At 46.5% G+C, this 27,568-nt stretch overlaps 2 protein-coding genes across 2 annotated transcripts; one reads left to right on the top strand and one right to left on the bottom strand.

The window, feature by feature from the left end:
• The first annotated feature begins 1,056 nt into the window (after positions 1-1,056).
• On the top strand, positions 1,057-13,630 carry NSMCE4A (NSE4 homolog A, SMC5-SMC6 complex component). Its single transcript, XM_080823033.1, has 11 exons — positions 1,057-1,446; positions 2,129-2,206; positions 4,113-4,243; positions 6,058-6,209; positions 8,010-8,109; positions 8,994-9,084; positions 9,946-10,040; positions 11,580-11,628; positions 12,350-12,444; positions 12,535-12,620; positions 13,467-13,630. Exons 1-10 carry the CDS (start codon positions 1,155-1,157, stop codon positions 12,607-12,609), a joined length of 1,158 nt encoding a protein of 385 aa, XP_080679159.1. The 5' UTR covers positions 1,057-1,154; the 3' UTR covers positions 12,610-12,620; positions 13,467-13,630.
• Positions 13,631-17,962: 4,332 nt separating this feature from the next.
• On the bottom strand, positions 17,963-18,580 carry LOC308354721 (uncharacterized protein ZNRD1-AS1; the record flags this gene model as incomplete). Its single annotated transcript, XM_080822343.1, has 1 exon — positions 17,963-18,580. One exon carries the CDS (start codon positions 18,578-18,580, stop codon positions 17,963-17,965), a length of 618 nt encoding a protein of 205 aa, XP_080678469.1.
• Between the last annotated feature and the right edge of the window lie 8,988 nt (positions 18,581-27,568).

Here is a 27,568-nt window from a genome sequence, read left to right on the forward strand (position 1 = left end):
GCTCAGAGACTAATTTATGGAGTGTATCACACGGGTTCTCTTGCCCTCTAGCTTCATGCTGCCCTTAGCCAAGGGGAGGTAAAATCATTTGAAGACATGTTCAGGAGAGAGAAACCAAGGTGTTTTACCCCCACTTCCTCTTCACTTCCTCTTTTCTCAGCACTTCCTCTTCTTTTGGCATGATTGCATGCCTCTAGGACCACAGCTCCTGTCTGGTGGCCCCTTTTCCATGGCCTCAACCTTCATCGGGTTCCGGTGACACTGCTTCTTCGCTCTGACACTTCAGGCCCAGAAAGAGTAAGGTCTTCCCACGGCTGCTCATCCCAGGTACCACTGTTAGTTTCCTACTGTTGCGAATTACCACAATCCTGGTCTCCACTTTTTGTCTTTGCTTGCTTCTGCTTTTGGGAAACAACATTTGCAATAGAACTCAAAATATGAAGAATGAAATTTAGGCATTTTCTGAATATAATTCCACCTGTCTTGGACCCTGTTAAGGATCTTTTAGAATATTTTAGTTTGAGAACCTGTTGTGAACATAAACTGCCACGATGTAGACATTCAGAAGGGATCGTAAACAGAGTTTACTAGGAGAAAGACCATCTTTGTCGTTAATTTTTGCTTGTGGTTCTTTTGTCTTCCAGAGTGGGATTGCCCCGGGACCCGTGAACCTCATCTGATGCGCCCCGCGAGGACTCGGGGAAACTGAGGTCCCAGAGCCACATCTCTTGTCTCCCAGCACAGAGCGCGCCCTGCTCCAACGCAGCGGCCTCCGCCAACACACAGGCTCCGCGCGCCCTGACGTCGCCCGGCCCTGGCTGGGTCCCGGGGAACCGAAGACACCCGGGAGGACGCAGGCCTGGTGCGGTGGGCCTCGGAGGCCCAGCCCGGCCAGGCTCTAGCTCCCGCACGGCGCAGGCAGCGGGTCCCCGGTGCGGCCACTGTGCGGGGCGCGGAGGGTCCGCTCCCGGCCCCGCGGCGTCTGGGGAGCGCCCCGCGCCGCGCCCGCCGCCGGCCTCCCGCCAGAGGCGTCGCTGTGCGCTGGCGCGGGCCCGGGAGCCGCGTTCCGCGGGGAGCGGCGCTCGCGCCGAGCAGGGGTTTCAGTTTCTGGCGCGAACTTCCGCCGTTCCGAAGTTGCTCGGCGAATTGGCGCGATGTCGGGGGACAGCAGCGGCCGCCGGTCCGAGGGCCGGGGCCGGGGCCGCGACCCGCACCGGGATCGCCCCCGCTCCCGCTCCCGCTCGCGGTCCCCGCTGTCGCCCGTGTCCCGCCGCGGCGCCGCGCCCGAGCGCAGGGAGGCCCCGGAGCGCCCGAGCCTGGAGGAGACGGAGCCGTCGGATTCCGGGGACGAGATGGTGGACCCCGCGAGCCTGGAGGCGGAGACCGACCACGGCCTGTGCCGCCAGATCCGCCATCAGTACCGGGCGCTCATCAACTCGGTCCAACGTAAGGCGGGGCGCGCGCGGGGGCAGGTGGCGGACGCAGGCCCGGGCCGACCCCGCGCCGCCCGGCCGCGCCTCCATTGGCTCGCGAGGCCGCCCCGCGCCGTCGCGTGGAGCGAGTGCGCGACCTTGGCGGGGGCGCGCGGGCCCCGAGGGGGCAGGACGGCGCCGCCGGAGCCGGGACGGCCGGGAAGGGGCGGCGGCGGCGGGACGCCGGGGCCCCGGGCGTCTTTTCGGGCAATCGGCGGGTCCGGCGCGCGGCCGCCCGTCCCCCGGGGGAGCTGTCAGAAATGCCAGTCCTCGGGCCGCACCCCGGCCCTCCCCGCTGCGAAACCCGGGGTGGCCCGCCCATCGGCCGGGTGACCCTCTAGGGGCCTCTCTGGCTTGTGAAGTTTGGGAACCGCCCTTAGGAGCGCTCCTCGGAGGCTGCAGAAGCTGTGGAGCCCCTTGGGTGAAGGTTCAAGGCAGCCGGGCCCCTTTTGAAGTTCACGCTGCTTAAAGGGACGGTCGCCTTTTTCTTTCCGAGCCACTTGGGTTAAAAAGATGGAACTGTGTGAAGTAAGCCCCCTCTCCCCGGGGAGCAGGGGCCCGGGCTTGGCTGTACTCGGGTGATCGGTGATCGCTTTGTCAAGGACTTGTCCGTGCCTCAGGAGCACATTTCCCAAACCTTGTACTTTTTTACATAGAAAACCGGGAGGATATACTGAATGCCAGCGACAAATTAACAGAGGTCCTTGAAGAGGCCAACACTCTGTTTAATGGAGGTAATTCGTTATTTTATGTATGGGAGCTTTTTATTATAAGTTTTAGAATAATTTTGATTAGTTTTATAGAAGAGCCAAATTACTGACCTCAAGCAGTCCCCACATAATACAATAGTGCTTTACAGGTGCTGGAAGCTTTTTCGTTGTAGTGGTGATACTGCTTTTGCTGCACTTAGCCACCCCCTCAGGCCCTCTGAAGGCTTTATGAGAAATTCTGGGGGTGCAGCCAGCGGCCTGTTTCAGAAAGCGCACCCCCCCCCCAAGGTGGTCCTGTTGCTTGATGGGCCTTGAGAACTTTGCATGTGCTATTGTTTTATCTGTCTGGTCTTGACTGCTGTATCCCCAGGATGCACTCGGTGATTAGAACATGATTCTTCGTGTTCTTTGCGGACCAGAAGCTTTATGTCTGGTCATGTCCTAGTATGACTAATGGCTCACCTGTTGACCGCCCTTAACGTCTTTCTGTCTGCCTGTTCTCAAATGAGTTTCTTTCTAGCTCTGGTCACAGCATCCTCGCCATTCCCCAGGTGGGTCTCCCGCATTTGCTGAATCTCATTTGAATCCTTCCAGAACGGGGCATTTCCGCTCCGTCTGGTTAAGTCCCTCCTCCACCATCCTTAGCTCTGTCTTCTCTTCACTCCTGGACTCCCAGTCCATGTCCTCAAGGTTCCTCTGGGCTCGTCCATGGCCTTGCTGTTTTACTGTGGGTCTTAATCTTGAGCCACACATCGCCTCGCCCTCGGGTGATTCTGTCCTGCGGATTGGGTCACTTCTGTAAGGCAAAGTTATTCACTCAGCTGGGCTTTGGGAGTCGCTCAGCAAACAGAGAATTCTAGATCCTTGGCATTCGTGGTTTTAACTCGGTGGAGGCCTCAAAGCCATCAGAAGTCTGTGCTCTTCTCTCCAGCCGTGCTGGGAGGCGGGTGGCCGAGGCCCCCAGGGGCAGCCCAGGAATGAGCCTCTAGTGGTGGCCTCTGCTGCCCTCTCTCATGCGTGGTCCCTTCCGCTGCCTCGCTCCCGAAACAAAATGGGAGAAAAATGATGTATACAAACCAAACCCAGAGTCAGCCAGTTCAGCGGCCTGAAGCAGGTTCAGGAAATGGGGGATCCAAGTGAGCCAGGCACAGGTGTTTCTGGGATTGAGTGTTGCCCCGTTCCCCTCTTCTTGGCTCCCTTTCCAGATTGCCTTTCCAGGTGTTCCCAGGGCACTTTTCTCCCTCCTGGGGCCCATCAGGCCTGCTCTCAACTCCACAGGCCCCGTCCATCCCCTTCCCCACTTCCTCCTTCAGTTTCCCTGCCTCACTCACTCCTTGTCTCCTTCTGTTGAAATCTTTTTCTCTATATAGCTTATCTTGAGTCCTCTCTCAAACGTTTTCGGGTCACCCATCCTCACAGTCGCTGTCCTGCTGTAGACTGTTGACCTGGTGGCCTATGCTGCCTCGCGGAGTGGGGGTCCTAGGCTTCCTGCCCAAGCCCGCTCTGTTCCTTCAGTGAGGCTCCTTGACAATTTACCCTTGCCCCTCAACAGGTCACCCTGTCTTACACGGAGCAGGCCTCCCTTTTGACTTAGCTCCGCGCAGGTGGGAGTCATGGCAGACATGGGCTGCTGGGGTCAGAGGCAAGAGCTGGTGTGGGAGAGGAGAGGGGCTTTGTGGAACCCGAGCTGTGACGTTCCCAGGAGCAGGACCCTGGAGGGAGAGTGGCTTTTAGGAGGACTGGGCAGCTGTGACTCCGGATTTTGGTGGGTTGGGTCGAGGAGGCAGATTTTCAAGGGAGATGGGTATGTTCGAGAATTTTTTTTTTCTTTCATCCAGTAGGAAATGTCAAGTAAGTAGGTGGAAATTTGGGGAAAATCCTGTGAGTAACGGGTATATAGTAATGTGTATTTTCCTTCTTTTCTGAATAGTGTCCCGAGCAAGAGAAGCCGTGCTGGATGCCCAGTTTCTTGTTTTGGCTTCAGATTTGGGCAAAGAGAAAGCAAAGCAGCTGCGTTCTGATCTGAACTCATTTGATATGTTAAGATATGTTGAAACTCTAGTAAGTTCAAAGCTACAGAATCTTAATAAAAAATGCTTCCCATGTCACATATTGTATAATTATCTGCTCTGCTTAGATCTGTATGCAAATCATTTCACTTCCTTTTCCTTTTTGGGGGGGGACTGGGGGCAGGGGGAGGTGGGGGCATGTCTCAGATTCCTCCAAAGAGATCTCACCAAGTTAAACGATGAGGATGATGATGAGGTTGACGGGAGAGCCCTGTGGAGGAATTTAGAATTTAGGGTGGCAGCTTAGAGGTTTAAAAATCTGTTAGCATTCTAAGACTCTGGGTGCTCCCTTTATTTAGAAATGGCCATTTTTTCATTCTCAGTGACCCTGGACCTTTGTCCTGGGCTGGGCAAAACCTACAGTGCAGGTGGGCAGAGCTCAGCTGGAGGGGAGTTAGGCCTGGTCGGGCATGATTTCATCGGTCCTTGACAATATCTTGGAACCCTATGAATATACTTGGGGTTTTGCTTTTTTGTGGATCTTTTGTTGTTTTATTCACCTTTATTTGAATGGTTGTTAGCTAAAATGTTTACACTTTTCCTTGGTGGATTTACCAAAAAAGGACAATGAGGCTGACCTTACATTTTACTATGTTGTGGTTGGTTTTTGTTTTTGTTTCTGTTTTTTGGGTCCACTCTGAGCTAACCTCTGTCCTAGCATTTCTGACTGCATATTTGTGAAATGGTTATTAAAATGATTTGGTGCTAGGAGACTGGCCCAGGTAAATTAATTCTTTTGTAAAGGCAGGAGGCAGATGAATTTTCTGTTGTTTTTAAAACCTTAAATGGTTTAAAATTACTGAAATTTAAAACTTTAAAATTTTCTCTTTTAACTTTCTTATTGCGAGATATAATGCATTTGGAAAATGTACACTCATGTGTAGCTGAATGAATAAAGTGATCCTGTGCTGAGTTATCTTTTTTAAAATTACTGGTATTTATCTAGGTGAGCTGTGTACCGTAACAAATCAAAATAAATTCTGGAAGTCTTAAGGCATTCAATGTAAAACCCTAAATTACAGCTCTGTAATCTCTGGGTCGGGAGGGCCCTTCCCAATACACGTATAGGTACTATAAAGAAAAGATGGGTAGATTTGACAGGCAGAAATGGACGGGGATGACGGTGTGTGTGTGGGGGGGGTGGTCGGGGATGGAGGCTTGCTGACTTTATGTCTCTGATCAGGCTCTCAAAGCCTCTCTTCAGAGTTTGATTGCTTTTAATAGGGGCAAGCTTCCTGAGGGCTCTTTGATTATTGTTTATGTTTGCTATTACTGTTTTAGTTTGATAACTTGTAGGTATTTTATGATTTCATAATGTAATATTTTGATTTTCTGTGAGATAGTGTGGGATAAGAGAATTACTAGACTTCTAGCAACTCTTCCCAGGAAGGCAGTTGTAAGATGAGCGATTCTCTGACTCTAGGGCACTGCTGTCTGGATATACCGAGACACAAGCTGAGTAGAGGTCTCTAGGAGGTTGGCTAAAAACGAAAGATCCCAAAAGCCCGCTAAACTTGCCTGTTCCGTCTTGGAGCCTTTGACTAGGGATGTGATTTCAGATTCGTATGTTGGTACAGCTTTCCTAATACTTTGATGGGCTAAGGATTCATTCATTCTAATATTTCTACCTTTAAAAGTTGGAATTTATATAAAATTATTTGTATAATAAGAAATGTAGCCAGCATGTTAACGCTGAGTAGGCCCTTTGCCTCTGGCCTCTTAAAGTTTAGCGATAGAGATTATTGGATGTGGTGAATGATTGCCTGTGGCTTAACTGGGGTTTTTTGTTTCCCTTCATTTTTGTAGCTGACACATATGGGTGTAAATCCGCTAGAAGCTGAAGAACTCATCCGTGATGAAGATAGTTCTGATTTTGAATTCATAGTCTATGACTCCTGGAAAATATCAGGCAAAACAGCAGAAAACACCTTTAATAAAACCCATACATTCCACTTTCTGTAAGATTATTTTAAAAATCTGACAGACCAGCCATTTGTAAACCTTAAGCTTTTTTATTGTAGGAATGAGAATTATCTGGCAGGGTGAAGGTGATGATGAGGATTCCATTTCTTGGAGATTTTTCTAAACTTTGATTGAAAAGCCCATAAAATTTTGATGTGGATGGAACCTCATCCTTCTAAATTTGGGCAGGAAAGGCTGTGGGCCAGAACCTCTTAGCCCAGGGCTCTGCTGGCTCCTTTGCTTTCTGGTGTGTGAGGCTTTGGGTCTGGGGCATAATGTGTGACTCTGTTTTGTCGTCTTTACTCTTATCCCGGAGGCAGATGATACCTCTTATGGAGGGTCTCTTAAGATTTTACCGACGTCTGTAAAGTGCCATTCGTTGTCATTGCCTGTTGGATGGTCTCTGACGTACTTGTACTTGAAGCCCGCCTCAGTCACTCACGTCAGCTGCCCCGCTCATTTTTTTCGATGCAGCTCTATACTTCTGAAAAGTTTGTCTTCATGATCAACTTGGCTTCTGTCTTAATTTCCTAGTTCAGCCCTTCTGGAGAAACGAGGACCGGCCCTTACTGGTTCTCTCTTGTAAGGCCACCTTCAAAGGCACTGGTTGTGTCCCCCAGCAGATACTTTCTCTGGGGCAAGCACCCAGTTGTTTCTTCCTTAAGTGCTCTAACTCCTGGCATCTGTCTATCCCAGTTCCCCCTCCCAAAGCTCCGGAGGGCGGGAGTAGCTCAGTGCGAAGGCTTTGGAGATGCACAGGTGTGGGACCAGGCATCTGTCGGCTAACCCCGGGGCCCAGAACCACTCCGTACATGACAGCTTAAAGCTCAGACTTCTTCCTTACAGGATGAGGTCCAAGTCTGTTCTCTGCTGTTGAGTTCAAGGCTCTGTCCTAAATCCCGGGCTCTAAATGCAGCCTTGGGCGCTGTGCCTTAAACTTTCCTCACCTCGCACAGCTTGTGTCCACAGCAAATCACTCACAGCTTAGTGCCCTAGCACTTGCTCTTACTTTGGCCTGCAGAGTCTTCCCCCCGTCTTTTCCATCTGGGAGGGTTTGCCTATCTCCCAGGCCCTAACTTGGAAGCTTCCAGTAACTTCTCCAGACAGAGGCATCATCGTAACATCAGAGAGCCAGCCTGATCCCTCCCATGTCTGGATAGATCTCTGCCACCATGCTCTCGGAGCACTTGCGTATCACCCTAGCACAGCACTGTAGGATCTAGTGTACTATGTTGAGATGGACGTGTGTGCGTGTGGATTTGGATCTGTCCATCTACACTGCACGCTTTGAGCTGCTCAAGGGCAGGGACCATGCGGGTCTATGCTCGCAGGGCCTTGGTCTCTGTGTGGTACATGTATTATTATAGCTGAAGTCTGCAGTAGGGGTTTTTTTTTTTTTAGAGAGTCCAAAGGAAAAAACCCCATAGCTTGTTCCCCTTTTTGTTCCCCTTCCCCACGCTTTTGGCCTTCCCACGGATCTGAAGTTGGCTTTGCCAAAGAGGCAGTGGGCTAGCTGGGAAGACCACAGGCGTATTTCCTGGTTTACTGTTGAGAGCAAAATAGGAAGGCGTTCAGGGGGCATCTGTGGTTCAGTAAAGCTCCTAGGAGTCCTTTGAGACACACAAAGGGAACAGAGAGGATGTCACAAAAAGTCACAAGAGTTTTGGTCCATGTCAGTTCGAGTATCACTGGAGCCAGGTCTGAATTCGACCATTCCGTGGGAACAGCTTCCGGTTAGTGCAATCAGTTCGTTTAAAAACAAACAAAAAAAGACATGAAAGCGTATTTTTCATTAGGTTGGGTTCAATACAAGGAGAGTTCCCTGTGCCAAAGCCACGAAGTGATCGTCCAAGAAAAGGTCCCACGACAGAAGAGAAGAAGACAATGCCCGACCAGGTTTGTTTTTTAAAAACACCTCAGGTTACATTAATACAATGTTCAGGCAATCTGGCCATCTTCCCAAGCTGTAGGGTCTAGAGTCAGGTTTGGTTCTTAAATAATTACTTAAATAATTTTAGCTTTTGAACATTTTATTGGATTAACCCCTTGTCTTAGTTTTAATCCACGTCTGTAGTTTGGATCAATTCTCCCAAACCAGGGCTTCTTAGCCTCGGTACCATCGACACTGGGGCCGGGTCCTTCTCTGTTGTGGGAGGCTGTCCTGTGTGCTGTAGGACCCCCTGGAGCAACCTTGGCTTCCCCCCATTAGGTGCCAGTAGCCTCCATCCCCCCAACCCCACAGTTGTGACAACCAAAACCATCTCCAGATACTGGCACATGTCCCCAGGGGGCAAAATCACTCTCAGTGGAGAACCACTGTTCTTAACTGCACTTTGTGTATTTTGCTATTTGTGTCCAACCTGAAAATGGTTGATTTGGTAGTGTTACTGCTCTATTAAAAAGTTAATATGAAAATGTTACTGAAACTAGAAAATCTTTTTTTTTTAACTGTAAATTTTTTTTTTAAGATTTTATTTATTTACTTGACAAGTAGGCAGAGAGGCAGGTAGAGGGTGGGGGGGATTAAGCTCCCTGCTAAGTGGAGATCCCAATGTGGGTCTCGATCCCAGTACCCCAAGATCATGACCTGAGCCAAAGGCAGAGGCTTAACCCACTGAGGCACCCAGGTGCTCCTTAACTGTAAATTTTAAGACAAGGATAAAAACTGCTAGCAATCCCCAATGCAAGACAGCTAGAGGAGTTTGGATATGTCAGGAGCAGAAAACGTGAATGGGCAGGCAAGTAGGTCAGTCTGCTTGGTAACAACTTTGTATTTTCAGTTAAATGAGATGGAAGAGTCTCATCAAGAAGCAACAGAAAAAGAAGTGGAAAGAATTTTGGGATTGCTGCAGACATATTTTCGAGAAGATCGTAAGTGTGATACCAAGTTCAAAGTAGAGCAATTTGTATTTATCAGTTAGACACGTATCACTTGCATTGAGAAGTTTGGGTTTTTTTTTAAAGCATTTTCAGTTATATGTAATGTTTGAGTCATTTCGATTCTCTTTTTGGCATGTATATTTGATGAAGCTTCTTTCCTTTAGCAATCCCGTGTGAGAGTGTTGGCAAAGTAACTTTCCATTTTTGCTTTTAAAAGATGTATTTTTTTCTGTTACAAAATAAAAGGTGCCATAGAACGGGGAAAGTAGAGTCAAGTACCCGTTCCCTCATCCCCAGAGGCGGCCTCCTGTACAACGTGCTTGTCTACTTTCAGACCTTTAGTCACGTAACCATGCACATAAGTAAATTGGAGATTTTTGTTGGTTTTGTAGCTTTTTGCAAAGCTAATCATAACATACACATTCTTCTGCAACATGAGTTTTCCACATGGACATTTGGCCATATCCATACGTGCAGATCGCACTTACTCGTTTCAGTGATTCCCGTCGTATGGCTGTATCCTCCATCAGTGGGTGGACGACTAGGTTCTTTGTAGCATTTTATTCTTGGGAAACCCGCTGCAGTGGGAAATCGTGGTACACAACTTCGTGCACAAGTGCTGACACTTCTGTAGGACAGGGTTTGGGAGGAGGGTTGTCAGATCACTGGGCGTACATATTTTTAATAGATAAGTCACACTGCCTCCCCAGAAGGGCTGCATCGGTTTCACTCCCACGACAGGTCGAGTGCCCATTTCCTTCCTCTGCCAATACAAGAGAATATTGGTCTTACTGATCGGCAAAAATTATCTTTCCTGTTTTGAAGAATTTTTTTTCCCTCTTTCGTCTGTAGCTGATACTCCTATGTCCTTCTTTGACTTTGTGGTGGATCCACATTCTTTCCCCCGGACGGTGGAAAACATCTTTCATGTTTCCTTCATTATAAGGGTAAGATTTAAGATTGTTTCTCTTTTTTCTTTTATAGCTTTTAAAATGGTAAATGATAGGGGTGCCTCGGTGGCTGTGTCAGTTAAGCATTTCCTGATTTCGGCTCAGGTCATGATCTCAGGGTCATGAGATTGAGCCCTGTGTCCGGTTCTGCGCTGGGCGTGGAGCCTGCTTAAGATTCTCTCTCTACTCCACCCCTCTCTTGTTCGCTCTGTTTCACTCTCTCAAAAAAGAGGGGTAAATAATAAAAACTGTGGATGGGAGCTGGCAAAGGTGTTCGTACTGACCGGCGTGTATGGTAGACCCGTAGCAGCAAAGCATTGGCACACAGGCAGAAGAAACCAGCTGAAACGCCTGTGGGCGCCTGGCTGGCTCAGTTGGTGGAATGTGCGACTCTTAATCTCAGGGTTGTGAGTTTGAGCCCCATGTGGGGTATGGAGATTACTAAACATAATAAACTTAAAAAAATTGTATGCTTTTATATTTTAGGAATTATTTACAGAATGAATTGACAGAATTTGAATATGGAACTAGAGATTAGATAACAGTATGGTATTAAATGTGGAATTTCCCAAATTTGATAGTTGTCCTGTAAGAAAAGATCTTGTTCTTGTTGAGAAATATACACAAAGCATTAAGGAAAGAGAGCAGGTTGTCTATCACTTATTCTCTCGTGAAAATTCCTGATACGTAGAGAAGGGGAAATGGTATGACAGAACTTGAACAGGGGGTGAAGCTGGGGAAAATGTATGGGAGGTCTTTACAGTAGCCTTGTAGCTCTTTCAGTTTGAAATTATTTCAAAATAGAGGTTCCAAAAAAAAAAAAGAAAGAAAGAAAGAAAAGAAAAGAAAACCCCTACTCAGAAATATACTATGGAAATTTGCTTTCGACTCTCTTTAGTCTTACAACAGGTTGTACTCCCACTCATGGAAGATGAATTTGATTTTAACCTCAGTCAAAAATCTTTTATCGACCAAAGTTTTTTTTTCCCAGAAATGATAACAAAGGTGTATTTTGTCAGTGGTAAATGAGTTATGCATAATAAGATGCCAAGTGTCCAAAAATAGGCCTGAATCCTGTTTAAGAGCCAAGTTTTAAGAGCCAAGGAAGTTTCGGTTTTATTTAGGAGATTCTTAGGATGGACGCTGATGAGGAACCTGAGAGGGGGCCCCCATGTAAAGTCTCGCCTATGTAATCTCTTATGGTACATTCTGATTGTCTGGGATACGGAGTTTCCTTTTTTCTTTGTAGTTTAGTTTTTTGTTTTTGAGAGAAAAGTGGGGAGCAGTGGGGGGTGGAGAGAATCTCCAGCAGTCTCCCCGCTGAGCGTGGAGCCTAATGTGGGGCTCAGTCTCATGACCCTAAGATCATGACCTGAGCCGAAATCAAGTCGGAGGCTTAACCGACTGCCCTACCCGGGTGCCCTCTGGGGTATGGAGTTTTCTAATTAATGTTTTTTATCCAATGGTTATAGGGTTTGAATCCAATTTTTTAAATCGGCTTTTGACTCTAAATCTAAAATTATGTTTGTGTTTTAGGATGGTTTTGCAAGAATAAAGCTTGACCAAGACCGACTGCCGATAATAGGTAAGTGATAGTACGTTAAGAGAAATTAGTTTTAGAGAAAATGTGTTATTTGAGTTCATGAAATGCAGTGTTCTGAACAGAACCGAGTTTACATTCTAGGTAACTTTCACAAGGCTGTGTCTTGCTCAGCTAACTAATACCGCAGACACTGTCATCGGTTCAAACCAGGGGTTCCTCTGTATCATTGACTCAATATCCGCGGCCATAAAGATGAACAAGAAAGTCCCTCCATTTCTAATTGAGAATTTTTGTAATCATAGTTACTGTTGTACTTTCCTTCCTTCTGTTTTCCCCTGAAGCCGCCTCCCTCTTCTCCTTGAGAGAATCTTTCGTAGTTGAGTAATTTCACCGACTCAGTGAGCCCTTGCTAAGGGTCCCCTGTCGAGAGTCGAGTCCTTTCGTAGCCCTGCTTGCTACTTCACGAGTTCTCAGCTTCTCTTGGACTCACCAGGGCTCAGCCCTGAGGTTGGTAGGTAGATAGAGGTCTTTAAACAATTGCCCCTTGTAACTCTGCTGCGGGAGGTATTTTTTTAATGGGTATTTTTTTAATGGATTACTTGCTGCCGTAGTAACTCTTTAACACATCAGTGATGCATGGAATCCCGAAAAGTAGGTAATATTTTAAGTGTCTTTTCCATATGGGTTCATTCCTTCTCATCAGTTTCTGTTCAGAGTCCCTCTTGCGATTTGATAACCTTTGAAAACTTTGTCTTTCAAACAGAGCCTGTTAACATCAATGAAGAAAGTGAGGGAATTGACCAAAACACCCAAATTAGGAATCAAGGAATCATAGCTCTGAGTTACCGGGACTGGGAGGTAAAGCTCTGCACGTTGCCCCGGGGGTAGTTCTGCCTCCCTCGTCATTTGCTGTAAACCGGTCCCCAAATGTTCTTTGTTCTCTGCCAGGAGATCGTGAAGAACTTTGAGATCTCAGAGCCGGTGATCGCTTCAGGCCAGAGCCAGCCAAGGCTAAGCGCCTGACACCAGCAAAGGTAAGATTTCCTATGTGGTATTAAATGTTAATTAGCGCTCCAGACCCTCTTCCTTTTTTTTTTTTTGCATTTGGGTGAAACTGGGATTTGCCTCCCTCTAGTGCTCTATTCTTAGAACTGTGCCGGTGAGAAAGGCAGCGCTGGGCCCAGTGGCTCCAAGTACCCTTCTACGGATTACTTCGGTTAAGTGGAATATTGAACCCTCCCATCAGCTGTGTTCACCGTTCGATTCGATGGGCTTGTTTTACAGTTACGAAGTAGAAAAGGAGGTTTAGGACAGAGTTACCTGGAAGAATGTCAGTAAATGGGCATTTCTGAAATCTGATTTATGCTGTGGAACACTTCTTTGTTTTTATGAAGGAGAAGCTGCTAGAAGGAAATCTTCATGATGATCGGGCATTTACTTGTGGGTGGAAGTCAGGAGACCTGGATGCTCTTTGCCCCATACCCTTAGTTTAAAATTACTGAACGCTCCACTTAATCTCACTCAGCTTCATGTTCTCTATAAATCTCTCTGTAAAATGGGAGGATTTTGGGTTAGATCATTAAGGTTTTTTTGGTATCACAAATTTTCTATAATTTTGAGAGTTTAAAACTAGCTTTTAATACTTAATGTAAACTCTTAATATCTGCCTCAATTAACTGAGCTGCTTTTGTTCCAAGATAACAGAGGGAAAGTGAACAGACAGAAGGTATATAATGTGGGTAGACCGGGGCCCTACTCAGAGAGAAGGGACTAGTTGTTAGATCCTATCAACGTATATCAAGTTCACATATTACGGAAACTTCTGATTCATTTTATCATTTATAAACTGTTAACCAGCTATTTTTCCCTTTTTTTTTTAGGACTCATATGGATAGTGAGATCCAAAAAGGAAAGCAGCATGTATTGTATATATTGTATGATTAAACATTTTTAAAAGATTGTTTTTAGTAAAATGTAGCTTTTGATAGTTAATGAATTTGTCATGGTTGTCTTTGATTAAAGGAAATTCACTGCCATATTCACAAATAATTGTAGTTACTCTTTATTTTCCCATCATGCCAGAGTCTGTCCCTTCTCCAGTCCTGGCCCACTGAAACTCTGTTGGCTAAGTTGTTACGGCCTGTACAGCATTATGGTTCTTTTCACGTCTCTTTAGCTGTAAAATTAGCTGGTCAAGTCCACAGATCTTAGGTTGAACTATATGAAATTGTTGTTTTTGTAAGGAAAATACAGTCACATATCAGCAGTTTTATAGGCTCAGCCTGTGATTTAGACAAAGGAAACACTTTCTGTCATCTCCCAGGCCAGGCTGGATACTTGTCGCCAGCGGCAGTCCTGTCTGCATACACACCACAGAGGAAAACCATCCTGCGGGGTGGACCACCCCCCCCCCATGCTTCCCGTCTTTGCTGGCCCCTCAGGCCTGGCTTTGATGTCCCTCCCTCATCCCCTTTCCCACTCTCCAGCTTTCTACAGCCTCCTTCTCTGGGTCCCAGCCCTTCCTGGTGCGTGGGTGTGTCCGCCCCCCTCCATACCTAGCAGTTTCCCTTCAACCATGGTTATCTCTCATCATAAAACAACTGTCGTGACCTTTAGTTACTGTCCTGTCTCTTCCTGGAACAAGAATCTCTTTCGTGCTCCCCTTCTGGCCATCCTGGAAGCTGGGCAGAGGAGCACCTCCTTCCCCAGCATTCCCCAGAGGCTGTTTTAGGCCACATTGGGGATTCCTTCCCAAATAGTTTGATCCCAGGGTTAAATGCTATGCATTTGACACTTAAAACTCCACTCCTGGAGGGGTGCCCGGGTGGTCCAGTTGGTTAAGTGTCTGACTCTTGATTTCGGTTCAGGTCACGACCTCAGGGTCCTGGAATCGGGCCCTGCGTCAGGCTCTGTGCTCAGTGTAGTCTGCCTGTCCCTCTCCGTCCCCCTGCTTGCTCGCTCATTCTCAAATAAATAAATAAAATCTTAAAACATTCTACTCCTGGAAAGCTGTACATCCTCACGCCTCGTGCTTTCCTTGGCTGCTTTCCCCCGTCTTATCCTCACAAGTCCTACTGTATCTATGTCCTCAACATCCTCCAAAATTGGTTTGACTCCACTTTGAAAAGCTACAGGCATTTGTGGCCCCTGGCTTATTGGCAGCACAGGGTCTGGCTTATGTATAAACAGCTCCCAAATCTGTCCTCCCTTAATCCGTAGGAGGGTACTTCGACTACTTTATTTCCTCCAAAGAAACTGGGATTTCTTTTCCCTTTTCCCTTATAGCCCCTACTTAATTGTTCATGATATACCATCTGGTGTCTTGATTCTCTCCATCCCGCCCAGATTTCTGGCACAGACTCCTGTCTGGTGTCCCCCTGCTTCCTATCTGCTCTTTGCATCCCCTCCAATCTTCAAAACCACTTGTCAGTTCTCAGTGACTCCCCACTGCCTCCGAGGCTTGAAAGACCTCAGCTTGCAGACCCGTGGAGGCCTTACGTGATCGGGCTCCCTGCCTCCACCCAGGCTCAACTCCCCCCTCCCCCAGACTCGGGCTTTCTCTTCCCTCTCTGTCGAACTTCACATTCCGTGCCATTCACCCACTTAAAGCGAAGAATTCATTGTTGGCTCAGTCTGTTCACAGGGCTCTGTAACCGCCACAGCCTGATGGAGAACATTCTTGTCCCCAGCCAGGGGCAGTCACCCTTCCACATCCACCTCCTCACCCCTTAGTCCCAACCGATAACCTGCCTTCTGACAGAAGTTGCCTATTCTGGACATTTCACAGTAATGGAATCACACCTGTGGCCTAGACATTACAGTTTTTCAAGCACGCATGTTTTGAGTTGTTTCCTCTTTCCCTTTCATTGGCCTTCCTTCTGCTTGCTTCAAACTCTGCTCATGTCAGAAATGTAGCAGGCACTTGAGTGGCTCAGTCAGCTGAGCGTCTGACTCTTGGTTTCAGTGCAGGTCATGAGATCGAGACCCATGTGGGGCTCCACGCTCCGTGTGGCGTCTGCTTGACATTCTCTGCTCCTCTTCTCTCTGCCCTCCCACTTGTGCTTTTCTCTCTCAATAATAAATCTTAAAATATATATATATATATATATATGAGAGTGGTGGCCTTTGACAAACCAAAGTGGCCTAGGTGTCATTTGGCATTTTGTACCTTTCTATAATTATTCGAGTTTTCTAACCATGCTTTTCATTATTTTTTAAAAAGTATTGGGGCGCCTGGGTGGCCAGTCAGTTAAGCATCTACCTTTGGCTCAGGTCATAATCCCAGGGTCCTGGGCTGGAGCCCAGAGTGAAGCTCCCTCCTCAGTAGAGTCTGCTTCTCCCTCTGCCCCTCCCCCTGCTCATGCTCTCTCACTCTCTCTCTCAAGTAAATAAATCTTAAAAAAAAAAAAAAAAGTATCAACTGAAGTTCTCTGGGCAGGGAGATTAGAGGCCACTTTCTTCAAACTTCTGAATAGGAGACGCACCTCGTTGGCTCAATAGGGAGGGCGCGTGACACTTGGATCAAACTCTTGATCTCAGGGTCAATCTTGGGGTGGTGAGTTCAATCCCTATGTTGGGCATAAGCCTACTTAAAAGTTATAAACTTCTGAGGCGCCTGGGTAGCTCAGTGGGTTAAAGCCTCTGCCTTCGGCTCAGGTCGTGATCCCAGGGTCCTGGGATCGAGCCCCACATTGGAGGCTCTGCTCAGTGGGGAGCCTGCTTCCTCCCCTCTCTGCCTGCCTCTCTGCCTACTTGTGATCTCTCTCTGTCAAATAAATAAAATCCTAAAAAAAATCTTAAAAAAAGAAGTTATAAACTTATGAATAGGAAAAAAACAAAGAATACATGTTATCATTTAAATATCAAGCACATGTAACATCCCCAAAGTCTTTTATTTCCTCCTGAACTCTGTGTTCTAATAACACATCATTCTTACCTCAGTTACCCTCTTTGTGCTTGTCATGTTTGCACCTGTTTTCCAGTGGAGTTCCCCCAGGGCCCAGGTGTGCCTTACTTCTGTGCTGATGGTGGCCAGTTTGGGTCCAGGCCTTCCTGTCCTAACTGCCGTGCTCAAGTGCTTCTTACTCAGGGTGGGTATTCTCAGGCTGGCATTGCCCATAAGCTGTCCTACTCTGTAGTCCGTATTCTCCATCCAGTGTTTCATAGCACAGAACTGGGCATTTGCTGCTTTGACTTCTGTTCTCTCCAAGTAGATTGTAAGCTCCTTGAGGGGCTAAGTCCTAGAGTCTTGGGTCTCTCTCAGGGCTAGGGTTTAGGCTTCCGACATCCTATAAAATTCTAGGTGCACTGGAGAATACAAGACAATGTGTTGTCAGCATAATTGCAACAGGCTTTTATTTATTTATTTTTAAAGGTTTTATGTATTTATTTGAGAGAGAGAGAGGGAGCTTGAGAGGGGAGAGGTCAGAGGGAGAAGCAGACTCCCTGCTGAGCAGGGAGCCTGATGCGGGACTCCATCCCGGGACTCCAGCATCATGACCTGAGCCAAAGGCAGTGGCTTAACCAACTGAGCCACCCAGCTGCGCCTGCAACAGGCTTTTAAACCCTCGATCTGTATTTACTTTTCCAGGGAGGGAGCCGGGTCTCTTCAGTCGAGATCACCCCAGGAGCTATGGACTTGTTGGTTTCTTTGTATAAAAATACTTGTTTCATGTTTAGGAGTAGTATTAACATAAAAGACAGTGGAAAGGATAAAGAAGGATAGACGTGTGTGATAGACTTTTCAGAGCCTTGCAGTAATGGATTAAAAGCTCGCTGCAAGTTTCTTTGAGAGGAAGGGTCTGTTTCCCCCCTGCCCCCGCCTGTTGCCCCCCAGTCTGGACTGATCTTGGTGACTTGTTTGAGCAGCAGAATATGGCAGAAGTGACATTCTGGGACTGCGGATGCTCGGTCACGAGAGATCTTGTGGTGTCTGACAGGTCACTGGAGCCTGGTCACAGTGAAATAAGGCCAGAAACCACATGGAGAGAGGAGACAGGGACTGGGACCAGCTACACCCAGCCTTCTAGTCAACCCCAAGGGCACGTGGCCTGTACCCTCCTGTCCAGCTGTCACCTGATCATGCCCAAGCAGCTCTGGCAGTGCAGGACAGGGAAGAAAAATCACCCAGCTGAGCTCTGTCTGAATTCCTGATACGGAATTGTGAGATACAACAAAATAGTGGTCGTTTGAAGTCACTAAGTTTCGGGATAAGCATGCAGATAGGTGAAACAAACACTTGGTTTAACTCCCCCCACGCCAAGTTTGATGCGAACAAACTTAGAAACACAACTCGGGGGTTATGGGATTTTTACTGCGCTGACAGTTGTCAAAGGATGCCAGCCCGCAAAAGAAATAGAATCATCCATAAAATAACTTAAACTTCCTTTTTTTCTAGTTGACTTCTCAAAAACGGTGGCATACTCAAGAGCTCTCGTCGGAGTGGCTTTTTTACGTTTTCCTCCTTTCTGGACTTTTCCGTGAGGATGGTCACTTCTATGAGCGCTTCCTGGTAAGGCTGGGCAATCGGGTAGGCCGTGATCCGTTCGAATTCTTTCTCTTCCTCCCTGTGTGTTGCAGGCCTGTGGAGAGGAGGAGCGGGAGCAGAGACCTTCCAGGCCCGCAGCCTCTCGCTTCTCTGCTCCGTGAGCTCTCGCCCTCGAACCATCCGATCCTGATGTCCCTTGATCTGTTCCTTTGCCCAGGCCGCCCTGTGCTTTTTGGTCTTAGTTTTGTGGGTTTTCTGGACAGCCGCAGTCTTCTCCTCCTTCCCTGGGCTTAGTATTTTGGGGTTGACCGCTTCACTTGGAACCCTTTGAGGGAGGAGCCGGTACTTGTGGTCTCGGAGGCCTCTGGCTCGTTCGGCTCGGTAGATGTGCTTCTCTATGTGGTCCAGCTCCCTCTCAGACACTAAATAGTCCCATTTTTTAGCATCTCCTGTCTTGTCACTTTGTAGTCTCTGTCTCTCTATTTTAATTTCCCACCTTGGAGCCATCGTTTATCTCCATGCTTCTCCCAGCGTCGTGTCCTGATGCCGTCGATAGTAATACTCCTCTGCTTTGGCAAACTGGAAGTCAAAAGACATGGCTTTGAGCTGATGAAGGGTTTCGTTCTCCTGCTGAGACTTTCGGAGCAAAAATTTCCTCACTTTTGAAGCATGGACACCACCTAAACTCTTGTCAGAGGGAAGGATTAGAAGGTTTTTAAGTTGGACGTCCTTCGTTGCAGGCCATGACCTAGATCACAGAGTGTCTGGCACTCTGACACCATGTCCCTGGTCAGGGGTCTCCTAGCCATGTTCTCTGGCTTTTTCTCCAAACCTCCCAGGCTCCCCTCCTCCAGGGCTCCCTTCACGAGTTCACTTTAGGCTTCCTTGAGAAAGCAGGAGCACACAGTCAGGAACGCCCTCCTCTTCCGTTGCCAGAACCACCACTGTGCACCGATCCTGGACTCTGCCTTTACAATGGAAACGTTGCCCCTTTCTCTGTCAAAGGCCAGTTCTCCACCCCCGTCCTTGGGAAGCTTCAGGAACTTCAGTTTGCAGTTACCGAATTCTCTTTCCTGCTTCATCAAAATTTCCCCTATACTGGCTCCCTCCTGTCAGCATAAAACTATGTTCCAGCGTCTGTGTCATCTTTAAACCGGAAAGGAAAACGTTTCCCTTGCCACACATCCCATCTTGGCTCCCTTCCACCATGGGCCATGAAGCAGACACCTAGAAACCCTCTCCACTCCCACCTCCCAGTTCCCCCTTGGTCCTCGGGGGGGTTTCCAGGCCCCGACTGCCCCCAGACTGCTCTCGTCTAGGTTGTGAGGCATCTGCACAGCAACAAATTCGGTGGTCCTGTCTCTGTCCCTGTCATACTTGACGTCAGCAGCATTTTACAGAGTTGAGTACTTCACTCTCCTCTGGCTTCCAGGCTGTGGCCAAGGGCATGTGACCAAGGCTATCTTGGATCCCCCTAGACTGCAACACAGCCATTAGCTGAATACCCCCAGGTGACCGAATAGCCCCTCATTCTATGGCCACGCCCTTCCACCTACTTTGCTGGTTCTGTCTTTTGAATGTAATGTAAGAAAATACAACAGAAATTGTCACTAAAGATGAGCATAGTCTCATTTAGACTTTCTTGGGCATGGACAGTCTCAATCACTCCACAGGTGACCTACTGTGTGTCAGGGACTGCTCTAGACGGGGCAAGGAGAGATGAGTGAGTCCGTTGAGACATGCGAGGCTGCCCAGTACTCACCTCTCAGCTTCACCCCTAGACACGATCGGCTTAACATCTCCACTTGGCTCTTCTTCCGAAGTGTTTCCTTCTCTTTCCGCCTTCTCAGTCCTGTCCCTACTAACTTAAGAATGCCCTCACCTAGGGTAGCAGTCTAACTAGCTTCCCTGAATCCGCGCTTCTCTCTCTCTCTCTGCCTCCCAGCCCCATCGGACCATGGACACAGCAACTGGGCGGGTCTTTGTATCACAGAAACCTGAGCGTGTCCCTTCCCTACATTGAAACCTTAGAATAGTGTCCTGTTGCTTTTAGGAGAAAATCCCAAATCCCGGTATGGCTTTCATAATTTGGCTTCTGACTACCTCTCAGCTGGACTGCTTGCCCACTCTGCTGTGGCAAACCCGACTCTTCTGTTCCTCAAAAACCATATTCTGTTTGCCATCCAAATATTTTCACGTGTTCTTCCTTTATATAGTCCCAAACACACAACACAGCGACTCTATAGTACTTACGTACATAATCTTTAGGTTTTAGCCAAATGTTACTTCCTTAGACCCTCCATGTATTCATGCAAAAAAAAAAAAAATCCCATCTTTCATGACCCTTATCACAATTTGTTTAGTGTCCGTGTCCCTCACCTGCCCTGGCCCTGGGGGGGATACAAGCGATGTTTGTCTTATCCTGTGTTGTCCAGCTGGAGGCGAACCTAACAGACAAAGCACTCTGGCTCGAAACAGTCAGGCCCTTTCTACCTTGGGGATAAACTTTTTATGATGGTATTACTGGCTCCAAAGTTCATGGCAAATGTATTTCCTCACCTTAATCTTCTTTTCTAATGGGGACTGGGAACCCACTGCAATCCGAGGGTCCTGAGTGTTTTTGGCCCAGGCCAATCTGGAAGATTAAAAAGAGAAATTGCACTAGGATTTGGAGAAAGGTTTCAGGAAACATGGCCCTCGTGTGAAATGAGGGAGGGAGTTGATTTGGGACTCACTGTTCACCCGCTTGTCATATGCTTTTTAATAGCAAGAGGCATTTCTCTGTGCCGATGGGCAGGACTATGGCTAACTTGTAGCTTTCCTTGAAACAAGGAAGGAATGCTCTCTGATAAAAGTATGAACAAAGAATCATATTGAGTTTGAGGTTGAGACTAACAGAAATACTTTTGACACTGGAGAGGGGAGGCTGAGTTACTGATTCAAATTCTACAAACCACAGTTTGTAGAATTGTTGGTAGAACAAAGAACCATACCTTTGATGAGAGAGTAAGTTCTCAAAGCTGGTAAGTCCCTTTTAAGTTCAGTTATGCATAAAATTATAAATAGTATAAGCTATCATTAATTTCTAACAACAGCTAACTATAACATTTCATAATTCTTGTCAAACGTTTACATTTTAGATAGCCAATAAAACAATTTGATGGCAGGAAAGTTTTTTGTTGTTGTTGTTTTTTGTTTTTTTAATTTAATGCAGAAAAATACAGCCGAGAAATTTGCTGTCCCATTTAGGCATCCCGGAGAACTCTTATTTCTTAACGGGTTTAGTTAGTAAATAGGTTCTGTGTTTAACAGCCTAGGTTGTAAATATTGTTTCTCTTGACTTATTTTTTTTTTTAAAGATTTTATTTATTTGAGAGAGTGAGAGCACGAGAGCAGGGTGAGGGGCCAAGGGAGAAGCAGACTCCCTACTGAGCAGGGAGCCCGATGCGGATTCGATCCTGGGACCCCAGGATCATAACCTGAGCCGAAGGCAGCCACTCAACCGACTAGCCACCCAGGCGCCCCTCTCTGACTTCTCTCCGCAGCCAAAGAGGATTTTATAATATCCACTGGTTTAAAAACACAACTATAACGACCGTTGTAGGTACAGCTAATTTCTTAAACAGATTCCTCCTGCTTTCATGTTTTCTTTTCTATGAGGTTCTTGCATTATCTCCATGACAGCATTTACTGAGCTTACTCTACGCTGGGAGATGTGCTGGGGCCTTCAGTGGGTCCTTTCACCGGGTCCCCGAGCCGTCAGCGGGGCACTCGGCTGGCCTCGCTGCGAGGGCCGCGGAGGCGGGAGAGGCCCGGGACGTGCGTTTCGGAGGCAGGAGTGCGCCTGCGCGACTCGTCCCTGCGCTTCGCTCCTTCGCGGATAACCGAACCTTCTCCGGCCTTTAACCCAGAATGGAAGGAAATAATACCTACTGTTCTTCCGCACTCAGACCCAGCCATTCGGAGTCTGTCACCAGGGGGCCGCGTGAGGGTGGGGTCCGCGCTGCCAGTCGGTCACCGTCCCCGCCCGGCGTCCTCCGGCGCCCTCCCAGCCCGGTGCCCGCGGCCACCCCTCGAGGAGCCTCGTGCTGCGGCTCTTCCGCGTCCTTTTCTTCCGCCAGTGCCCGGACGGTCGCCAGCTTGGAGGATGACACGCTTGCCTCCTCGCTCTCTGCGTCACGGCGTCGGCTGTCCCCGCGCGGGGCTCCGTCTCGTTCTCGCTCCTGCAAAGGCTCGCTTCTCCGACCGGCGCTCCGGCGCTCTCCCGGGCTCCGGCTCTGCACGGCCGAGCCTTCCCGCGTGCCTCGGCTTGATTTCTAGGGCAACCAGAGACAGTCACAAGCTTTTGTGTGTGTCATCGCCGTCCCAGATTGACACTACTGTGAGGAGGGAGGTGCGGACATCGTGGGGCCGGCGCGGAATGCACCGGGGTGAGCGGCGCTGAGTGGCCCCGGACAGTAGGTCCCAGGGGCGGAGTGTCACAGCACAGCCCCTCGGGTGCAGCTGGAGAAAGCGTCTTCCAAGGCCTCTGGAGCGTCTTTGTCATTTTTGGATTTTATTTTTTTTTTCGAGGGTGGATATATATTATGTATTTTCCGTAGAAATACAATCTATGGAGGGCCTGGGGGGAGGGGCGGGTCCTGCATGCACAGTCCCAGCGGCAGAGGGTGGGTGAGTGTGCGGGTGGTCTGGTCGCGTGTTCTCACCATCACTCAGCTGAATGCTGCTCTGCTGTGGAGGTTTTGAGCTCTACCCCTCTTCAGCCTACTTTCAGCCACATGTTTAATTATGTTCATAACTGGTCATTACTCAAGGACGAGGAAGCAGACGGTACTCCAGTGTCAAAATACACATTAATGAAATGATTCTGCATATTCAAGATACTTGTCACCATATATTTGAGCTGTGGATGTCCAAATAAAGTCCTCATTGTTCTTTTTTCTTTAAGATTTTATTTATTTGACAGAGAGAGAGAGAGGGAGCGAGAGAGGGAGCATAAGTGAACACAAGCAGGGGGAGTGGGAGAGGAAGAAGCAGGCTTCCCATTGTGCTGAAACCCCCATGCCGGGCTCAATCCCAGAGCCCTGGGATCAGGGCCCCAGCTGAAGGCAGACATCCAAGGACTGAGCCACCCCAGCACCCCAGTCCTGTTTTTATTTCTTGAAATGTCTCTACTTCTTACAATGTGAAAGGAGAAAATATAGTGATTAGTTAGAACCTGGCTTCTTACTTATTAAGAATAAAATCTATCCCTCCCCAAATATGCTGTATGCAGAGATATGTTTGACATCACAGCCCTGAACTCATTTAGAAAAGAAATTAAACAGTTGTGAAGTAAATATGGGTATTCTATCAAAAATCAAAAGAATTTCAAACATTGTCATGACAGTGATTTCTGTTGATTTTCATACCAAAACCTTGAATTACATTACAACCTACATTTTATTATTTACAAGATACCATTTAACATTGATAAAATGTCATGTCACTCAAATATCAAACTTACTTGCTATTAATTCAGCCAAAATTTGTATTTGTGTGTGACATGACAGCATCATACTACCCCAAGTTCCTAGTAGTCATTGACTATGAGCCAGGCACTGTGTAAAGTGCTAAAAGGAAGGGGTGCCTGGGTGGCTGAGTCAGTTAAGTGCCTGCCTTCAGCTCAGGTCGTGATCCTGGGGTCTTGTGATTGAGGCCTGCACTGGGCTCCTTGCTTAGTGTGAAGCCTGCTTCTCCTCCTTCTTCTGCTATTCCTCCTGCTTGTGTGCTCTCTCTCAGATAAATAAATAAAATCTTCTAAAAAAAATGCCAAAAGGTAATCTCTTATTTTACCCTCCTGAAAACTGAATATAGCCTTTTTTTTTTTTTTTCTTTTGCGAGAGAGTGAGCATGAGCGGGGCGTGGGGAGGTGCAGAGGGAGAGAGAGAAATTTAAGCAGGCTCTATGCCCAGCATGGAGCCCAATACAGGGCTCAATCTCACGACCCTGAGATCGTGACCGGAGCCAAAATCAAGAGTCAGGCAGATGCTTAACCAACTAAGCCACTCAAGTGTCCCTAGCCTCCTTTCTGACAAAGAAAAATATGCAGTTCCTAATATGGGCCTCTTTTTAAGTAAGGAATCAATTTAATTAAAATAAAACAAAAAAGACTATCATGTGGACCTAACAGTACTTTTCATTCAACATGCTTTGAATTGTTCCTTTTTCCTGATAAGAGAAAAAAGGGATGAAGTTTTTAAGTCAGGGAGATAAATAACCTTTTCCATAGCAAATCAGGTTGAAACAAACTATTGACAAGATTAGACTTTGCCCTAACATAAACAAAAGGTGGCCTGAGCTGTGTCTTCCTGTGAGAAATATAAAAAGAACACTTTGCTAACAAATATTTTATCATCTACCTAAATTCTAATCATTTGTCAAAAGTCATGAAATGTGTTTGAGTAGCCATGAGAAATCCTCACTGGGGAAGGACAGGATAGAGGTTCCTGAGCTGGAAGTGTCATTAACCACTTCTCATGACATGGAACTTGAAACAAACCAGAGTACCGTCACAGACTTACTGCTGGCTTTGGAAACCACACGCTGTCCGCTGGCCCCATTCTGCAGGAGTTTGAAAACAGACTTAAAAACTAAAAGTGCCTCTGATTGTATCTGAACATAAAACACTGGCACTCCAACCATCCTATTCAGTAATGTTCTTATTCTTCTGCCCATTTTCCATGGGAGGAAACGTGGCTAAGAGAGTTATGTGATTTGTTCAAGGCCACGCAGTTGCCAAACAGGAGACTGAAACTTGAACATGGATGTCTAAAAGCCAAGCTTGTGATCTTACACATGTTATCCTATCCGACCTTGGGAAACGGGAGGGGTGGAAACACAGACCGCTTTTGTGGAGCTCACAACCCAGTGAGGGAGGCAAGAAATCGACACAAGTGCACATATATGATGTAGCCATACAAAGGCATTGCACAAGGATGGAGTGAAAACAAAGGGCAGGAGTCATCAGCATGAGGTGGGACTGAACATGGAGGGCTTGCTGGGAGCACATGCTGAGTACAGCGGCAGAAACGTGGGAGATGCTCCTGAGACCAAAGAAGCAAGAGATGACTCTGTCGGTGGTTGCCAGAGGAAGTTTCACAGGCAGGGTACCACATGTGGGGAGCAAAGACTGGAGCCAGAACATGATGTAGAAGAATTATGATGACTTCCCCCAAACAAACAGAGAACTATGAAATGTTAATACAAAAATTATTAAAAAGAACTGGCATGAGAGAAAAGATTCTGAAACCATAGGGCCTAGAAGCAGAGATAAGTAGAAAATCGGGTTCGTCCATTGGTGCTGTGAGAACCTGGTTCTAGATGAGCATTGTTCATTGAAAATAGAATGTAAGTCAGATGTAATTTAACTTTTTCTGGGAGCTATGTTAAAAAGAAGTAAACAGGTGAGATTAATTTTAGTGACATATTTTAACCCATGATATATCCAAAATATTGTCATCTCAACATGGAATCAATTTCAATTTTTTATACTGCTGTTCTGTTTTCATTAATAAATTTAATTTTTTTAAATAAATTTAATTTTTTAAGAGCACCTATAGGTTTGCCAGGAATACTGATTTAAAAGTAATCTCTCTCCCTCTAAGTTCCTCCTATTATTTGTATCTTGTATTAGTATGGTATATTTGTTGTCACTGACAAATCAATATTGCCACATTATTATTAACTAAAGTCCATAGCTTACACTGAGTTTTACTCTTTGTCTGGTACATTCCATGGGTTTTAACAAATGTACAGTGGTAGGTGTCCATCGTTACTGCATCATACAGAATTGTATCACCGCCCTAAAAATTCCATGTTCCAACTCTTTGTCACTCCCCCACCCCACAACCTAAGCCCCAGCAACCACTGATCTTTTTACTGTCTCATAGTTTTGCCATTTCCAGAATGTCATATACTTGGCATCATACCGTGTGATTTTTTCATGCTGAAAAGGCTTTTTCAGATTGGGTTGTTTCACTAAGTAATATGCTTTTCATGTTCTTCCATGTCTTTTCATGGCTTCATACATAGTGCATTTCTTCTTATGGCTGAACAACATTCCATCGTTGGTTTATCCGTTCACCTAGTGAAGGACATCTTGCTGGCTTCCAGTTTTGAAAATTATGAATAAAGCTACTATTAACATTTGTGTGCAGGTTTTTGTGTGGATATAAACTTTTGATTATTCAGTTATATACCAAGGACTATTCGATCATATGGTTAAGAGTATGTCTACTATTATAAGGAACTGCGGAAGTATCTATCAAAGTAGATGTGCATTGTGCCTCCCCACCAGCAATGAATGAGAGTTCCTGTTGGTCTAGTAGTGTTGTCAGTGTTGTGAATTTTAGCCCCTGGAGGAGGTGTGAATGCTAATTTGTTATTTTAATTTGCAATTTGCTAATAACATATTATGCTGAGCGTCTTATTATAACCTTATTTGCCATCTATTTATCTTTGGTTGGTATCTGTTCAGATCTTTTGCCCATTTTTTTTCTTTTGCCCATTTTTAATTGGGTTATTTTCTTGCTGAGAATTTTAAGATTTTGTGTGTGTGTGTGTGTGTGTGTGTGTGTGTGTGTGTTTTAGATACCAGTCCTTTAGCAGGAATGTGTTTTACTAAGACTTTCTCCCACTCTATGGCTTGTTTTTTCATTCTTTTGCAGTGTCTTTTGCCAAGCAGATGTTTTTAATTTTAACAAAGTACAACTTAATTTTTTCTTTCATGGGCCATGTTTGAGCATTCTATCTAAAAAGTCATCGTTAAAACCAAAGTCACCTAGATTTTCTCCTATGTTACCTTCTAGGGGTTTGTTTTGGGCTTTATGTTTAGGCTTATGATCCGTTTTGAGTTAATTTTTATTAAAAGTATAAGGTCTGTGTCTAGATTTGTTTGTTTTTTTGCATGTGGATGCCCAGTTCCAACACCATTGTTGAAAAGACTATCCTTTCTTCATTGACTTGTCTTTGCTCCCTTGTCAAAGATGAGTTAGCTATATGTGTGTGGGTCTATTTCTGGCTTTCTGTCCTGTTCTGTTGGTCCATTTGTCTGTTCCTTCACCAATCCCACACTGTCTTGACTACTGTAGCTTTGCAAAAGTCTTCAATTCTGGTAGAGTCCATCCTCTGGTCTTGTTTTCTCCTCTGACATTGTTTTGGTTATTCTGAGTCTTTTGCCTCCTCATATGAATTTTGGAGTCAGTTGATATGCACAAAATAACTTGCTGGGACTTTTATTGGGATTACATTGAATCTAAAGATCCAGTTGGGACAAAATGACATCTTAAAAGTATACATATTCCTGTCAATGAACATGGGTCATCTCTGTATATTTAGATCTTTGATTTGTTCCATCTGAGGTCTGTTGTTTTCCTGTTTTATAAAATAGATCTTATACATAATTTGTTAGGTTTATACCTAAGTATTTCATTTTCTTTCTGGTACTAATATGCC

The sequence above is a fragment of the Martes martes genome, assembly GCF_963455335.1.
Source record: "Martes martes genome assembly, chromosome: 14".
Classification (NCBI taxonomy): Eukaryota; Metazoa; Chordata; class Mammalia; order Carnivora; family Mustelidae; genus Martes; species Martes martes.

Coding starts and splice junctions, on each gene's coding strand:
- NSMCE4A (XM_080823033.1), top strand. CDS start 1,155: ATGTCGGGGGACAGCAGCGGCCGCCGGTCCGAGGGCCGGGGCCGGGGC. Junction 1,447..2,128: donor GCTCATCAACTCGGTCCAAC/GTAAGGCGGGGC, acceptor TTTTTTACATAG/AAAACCGGGAGGATATACTG. Junction 9,085..9,945: donor GACATATTTTCGAGAAGATC/GTAAGTGTGATA, acceptor TTTCGTCTGTAG/CTGATACTCCTATGTCCTTC.